This window comes from Phoxinus phoxinus (assembly GCF_949152265.1).
Source record: "Phoxinus phoxinus genome assembly, chromosome: 18".
NCBI lineage: Eukaryota > Metazoa > Chordata > Actinopteri > Cypriniformes > Leuciscidae > Phoxinus > Phoxinus phoxinus.
Genome location: NC_136893.1, coordinates 732,501 through 738,842, shown reverse-complemented (window position 1 = coordinate 738,842; position 6,342 = coordinate 732,501). Strand labels below are relative to the sequence as shown.

The 6,342-nt window shown below is 38.4% G+C and overlaps 1 protein-coding gene across 1 annotated transcript in view; it reads right to left on the bottom strand.

Annotated features, from left to right (window-relative positions):
- The window catches only part of LOC306985993 (zinc finger protein basonuclin-2), a gene marked incomplete at its 5' end in the record, with an annotated part of 10,054 nt that extends 5,716 nt beyond the window's left edge, over positions 1-4,338 (bottom strand). The window contains 4 exons of the mRNA XM_079588825.1: positions 38-145; positions 371-473; positions 3,781-3,887; positions 4,318-4,338. Of these exons, the coding sequence (XP_079444951.1) occupies positions 38-145; positions 371-473; positions 3,781-3,887; positions 4,318-4,338 (339 nt within the window). The remainder of the gene's footprint in view (positions 1-37; positions 146-370; positions 474-3,780; positions 3,888-4,317) is intronic.
- Positions 4,339-6,342: the final 2,004 nt, after the last annotated feature.

Genomic DNA, 6,342 nt, shown 5'->3' with positions numbered 1-6,342 from the left:
TGTGTATGATGTTGAGCACTTGTGTGTGTGTGAGGACGCTGAACAGCCGGTCCAGCAGGATCTTCATGCGCACTGGGAGCGCCTGCGTGCCGAACAGAATCAGACTCCCGATGTCAAACACACCGTTACTGTGGACGATCTCCACCTGCCCCGAACACACCAGCGCTGGACACAGCTTCCCAACCGCTGCGCACACACACACACACACACAGGTTTGTTTAGCTATACATCTGAGCACATTCCATAGGCGTAATGGTTTTTATACTGTACAAACTGTATTTTCTATTCCTCACTAACCCCTAAACCCATCACACACACACACGGGAATCAAGTTTTATAAAATATCACAAAACAAACGTGTGTTTCGTACCGTGGGCGACCCAGCCGTGATCACAGCGATCACATGACCGGATATGATGTCGTCCGGGCAGAAAACACTCGCAGAGACAGCCTGAGTGTGTGCAACGGGTCGCCTGCGGGAACACGACACACACACACACACATGTTCTTATGTAATATTGCAGTGTTTATTCTAAATTATCTATGGGTGCACATCATCAGTATTGTGTTAATAATGTTGAATGAGAATCAGTTCCTCTCGCAGCATCTCTTCTCTTCTCTGATGATGTGGGCGGGGCTATAACCTGTCACTCACCGGAGATCAGCCAATAGCAAACCACACCCATCCAATCAGTTCCCCACAGACACAATCAAGCCCCGCCCACATGTGTTTATCTCAATATACGACACAATAGAGAGAAGACCAGCGTTTCATGACCACTTTAAAGTAGGTTTCAAATCTTAATGAAATTTAAAACAAAGTTCAAAATATATCTGAAGTTTTCTTCAGTACTTAAGTCTAAAATTTACTTAAGTCTGGTAAATAAACCAGACGGATGTAGAGACAAAAAAAGTGTTCAAAAAAAAAAGTTTCCGGAAAATTACAATTTTAATGCATAAAAATGATTATAAATTGCAGTTACTGAAGAGTAATTTCGTTTTTATTTTTGTGTAATACATTATTTTTTACTTGGAATGTTTATATAATATTTCCGGAGTGTGTTCACAGTTAATAATGAGCAAAGATGATTATAATTAAACGGATGAGACAAATGATCAAAGTGTATGTATTTCACTGGCAGTTTAAAGTGAAGCTAACATGCCGGATTTACACCGACGTTCAAGACTTAAGACAGAAGAGTGTGTGTGTGTGTGTGTGTACCTCCTTCATCTTCACACACGCGATCCGGTCCTCACGCTTCAGGAGAGACTCGTCACTGTCCGCCTGACCACATACACACACACACACACACACACACACACACAATACTAATGATGAAAACATCAAGACAAACTTGCACTTGTGCTCTCCAAGAACTGAGTGTGAGAGTGAGTGAAATAACAAACTAAAGGAAAACTAGTTCTAGTTAATACATTTTTACCATTTAAAGTAATTTTCCCCCTTAGTTGTAATAGTTAGAATTGTGCTATTTGTGAATAAAGTTCTACTGTAATCAGAATATTTACATTTATTCATTTAGCTTCTATCCAAAAATCATCTTAAACCTCATAATCATCTCTTTCAAAATATCTGGAGAACATATTTCTCAAAAGATATATTAGTTATACGTGTATTTATCGCGATACCTCCTGGTGGAGTGTGTGTGTCCACGTCCCCATATCTTCAGATTCCTCCGGGTCCGGCTCCGGTTCAGTCCGCTGAAGTTCTGATCAGATCATCAGTGAATATTATATCACTATCACTATCACTCCAAACATGCAAGACTCCTCCCACTCTTAATGAGAACAGTGGAGCGGCTCGTCTGATTGGAGGAGAGCGTTCCTTTGTCCTGGAGAGAGAGAGAGAGAGAGAAGAGAGAGAGAGAGAGAGAGAGAGAGAGAGAGAGAGAGAGAGAGAGAGAGAGAGAGAGAGAGAGAGAGAGAGAGAGAGAGAGAGAGAGAGAGAGAGAGAGAGAGAGAGAGAGAGAGAGAGAGAGAGAGAGAGAGAGAGAGAGAGAGAGAGAGAGAGAGAGCTCTGGGCGAGAACTGCTCAGATTTCAGAGTTGCTGATCAGCATTTTAACATTAGACAGTCGTGGAGATGAAATGTTCTGAAAGCTCTAGATGTGTTTCCTGGAGGAACTCTCACTGTTGTTTAGAGTGTTCTATAGTTTTGAGTTGAAGTTCAGCTTTTAGACTTTACAAAAGTCAATATAAATGCAAATATATTCAAGAAAACACAGCAAATCACAATGCAGTATGCAAATCGTAGAATGATAAATCTCAAGCATAATGTGAGTTTTTAAAAGTGTTATTAAATGTCGTTTAAAATATGAAGCTTACAAAAACAAAACAGGATTTATGACCAGCTTATTCTCACAGCGTTTAATATTCACCTTTATTGTGTTAATGTGACAGTGTGTGTTAGTATATGTTCAGATTATTAACCTAATTTTACCTTATTGTAAGTGTTGAGAGTTTTGAACTGAATTAAAGATGATAACTGAAAAGTTTTAATAATCATTCAAACTAATTAGCTATAATTATAATAGAACAATAATGACTTCAACTGTTTAAATGAGATTTATCCGAAGAAAACATTTTTAAGATCAAGATTTTGATGTGAATAATTGTGTATTTTGTGAAACATATTTGAGAATGTAGATTTTTTTCATTGTTAATTCGTGCAATCTTTTAGGAGAAATGTGTTGGTGTTTATTGGTAAATAACGATCTAGATTTTGTTTTAACTCGAAGCTGTGTGAGAATGCGGTACAACACTCGAAGACAAGCTTGATTCCACTGTTGGAAATGTAGAAACTAATCTGAGAGAGAACTTTTCTTTTTTAGTTTTTAGATTTTTTTATTTTTTATTTTTTTTTTACAAAAATAAAATATAAGTACTTCAGTGATTTAATATATGCCTGGTTTAGCTGTAAACAAACCAAAAAAAATATGTAACAATACACAGAAGAATGATAATCACCAAAATTACCAAGATACACACACACAGATTATAATGTAGGAATAATATATATGTATTTTTCTTATTATCTTGGTGTTTGTCAAAGAAATTGTGATATCTTTCCTGTGTTTATTGTTATATATAAATATCACACACACATAAATATATATGTGTTAATATACACACACACACACAGTAGCCTATATATACATATGTTTATAATTAGTTTATTTGCATGCCACAGAAAACAGAGGGAAGATATGAATGTGTTGTTAAATTACTGAGATATTAACTTAGAATCACGGGGAAATATTTTATTTCCTTATGATACTCCAAATAATTTTCCATCTGTGGGTTTTGATTTGTTTGGTTTATAAATATATATTTTAAAAAAGTAATAAACAAAACAGGGATTTAAAACAGGGAACGTTATCAGCACTTAATCTAACGCTCCTTCAATCTTCTCTCAAAGTTATGAGCAAACGTTCTTCCAGTAACGGTAAGAGAACGTTCGTTCTGTGTTATCTGGACTTTAACAATGTTCTCAAAACTTTATTGGCTACATCATTAATGCATGTTTGTTTCTAAAATGTTTTAATTGACCTCTCGTCTAACGTTTTGTTTGTTCGTTCGTTCGTAATGTAACTTGTTTCAGAACGTTCAGACAACATTCAAAAGTAACGTTCCTATAATGTTTGAAGATAAAAAATTCGTTACAAAACATTCTAAGAACATATTTTTGTGAAGCTGATCTAGTTCCTCCTGAGCGAAAAATATGTGAGTATTTTGTGAGAAAACGGCAGAAAACTAGACGAACTGTTCCAGGATCAGATTATCTCTCAGTCCGGAGGGACGAACCTGCGGCATCAAACCCCGGAACGGCACGCAAACCAGGCCTTTGGCAGCAGAGCCTGAATCCAACACCTAGAAACACGAGGATGAATGTTTAATCGCGGAGACGGTGTGTGTCTGAGCCGGTAATGAACCTGAAGGGACCGTCGATGTGGATTAATGAAGGATGTTGTGTTTAAGGAACTGGGGACCGCATCAAAGCGGCTCTCGTGGAGACTTCTCTACCTGCTATCCGCGGCCAACACACACACACACACACACACACACACACACACACACACACACACACACACACACACACACACCCATGAGGAGGACAGGAGGAGGAGGAAAGCCTACTTTAGTCCTCTTTCCCTCTGATGCCACTTTCTGCTGTCCCACATTGAGACGAGAACTCCTCTCTTTGTGCTCGATCCAACTTGGCACATCGGCGATATAAAGGGGGACAAACACACACACACACACACACACACACACACTCGAGAAACAGACAGAAACTCACCGCAGAACTGATCTTTGTCATAATTAAAACTCAAATCACTTTCAGAAGTTCCCTGCATGATGGGAGTAAAAAACATTCTGGTCATTTCAATTCCTGACTGGATTTTCTGAAGTAACCCCCGCCATTTTGTTTTAGGATCCAGAAGCTGAAAATTATGGAAGCTCGTTTAAGGTTATCCGACGAAGAATAAAACATTTAAATAAGATATTTGCGACTTTTTATCTCACAATTGCGAGTTTAGATCTATCAATTCTGACTCTTTCTCTGAATTGCGGGATGTGAAGTCTTAATATTGAATTTTGACTTTATACAACTCAAACTTTAGTCATGTGATTCTGACTTTATTATCATGCAACTCTGACTTTATTACTCGCAATTGTGAGGGGAAAAAGTCAGAATTGTGTGATTAAAAGTCAAAAAGGCAATTACCTTTTTTATTTTTTATTCTGTGGCGGAAAAGCTTCCACAGAAAATGTTGCGTCGGATCACCAAGTCCAGCAGTAGCTGACCGAGAACGGTCCGAACAAACGCTCTTCGGCGTTACTAGACCGTTCCTTCAGTTATTGAAGGACCGTTCCTAACATTATTTATAGAACGTTTTTCCTTTTTCAGTGGGATGTTCGTCTACTGTTTTTTTAAACGTTTGTTTGAGATCGTTCAGAGAACATTAAAATATAACGTTCCCACCATTTTTGAATAATGATACAATTTTCTTTTAGCATGACCACGTTTTTGTTAAATTGACATTTTGAACATACCATTTAGAAATAACGTTTTCATAAGTTTTTAGGAACATTAGCAAAACGTTCTTAGACCATTTGTTAGTCCGGTAAATCCTCAAACATGCTGACAAACACTTCTACTGTGTGACCAACATCACGACTGAAGGTTTAGAGGGGAAAAGCATCTTTCCCCTTAAAAGTAACATGTTTTAATTAAATGATTTAAGCTTGAACATCTTTCGCTTTTTTTCCCTTTTCAACGTCGAGCAACAAAGCCATCCAGCTGACATCATCATCATCATAAGTTAATCAGCCTGTAATGAGCATCAGTAATGAATGTAAAGGCTCATGTATTCATAACGAAGGGACTTTAAGCAGTGAGATGTGTCGTTACAGCAGAAACGGCTGACAGTGTGTGTGTGTGTGTGTGTGTGAGAGAGAAACTGCTTTACAAGAGATTAACTTTTTTGTTAGTTTGTTCGGCCACATGATCCTCTTACAGACACACACACACACACACACACTGATCAGAAATATAATCTGTTATAACATTATAAATGTCTTTAGTGTCACTGTTGCTCAGTTTAATGCGTCCTCACATCACTAACATGTCAGTCAGTTTCTTACACACAAAACTATACAATAACTTCTAATGTAGTCAAATGAACTTCAGTTATGATACTTTCAGACGTTTTTGGTCACGGCCTCCTCATGAATTATGCAAGAGCACGTCGTGTGTGTGTGTGTGTGTGTGTGTGTGTGTGTGTGTGTGTGTGTGTGTGTGTGTGTGTGTGAGAGAGTTACAGTGAAGGATCTCCTCCAGAGACTGAAGATGATGCACATCACAAACTCATAAACTCCTGCTTCAGCGAAACACTGAGTTTCAGCGCCTGCAGTCGGACTTTCAGTCACACAACCTGATCACACACACACACACACACACACTTAGATCCTCCACACACACTCAGATCCTCTCATCACACACACTCAGTGTCTCCTCATCTCTGGACGGCGGCTGGAAAGAGGATTTCCTCAGACGAGAGGAGGATTAAACACACACACACACACACACACACACACACAAACTCAGTGTCACTGGGACTTATTCACAGAATCAGTGTCAAATAACCGACAAACCAAAGAAACAGCTTGAGATTTACTGCTTTTATGAGAAAAAATTATGTGTGTGTGTATTTGAGAGTGTTTGTGTATATGTGTGTGTGTGTGTGTGTGTGTGAAAGTGAGTGAGTGAGTGTGTGTGAGAGAGTGAGTGTGAGCATGTGTGAGAGTGTGTGTGAAAGTG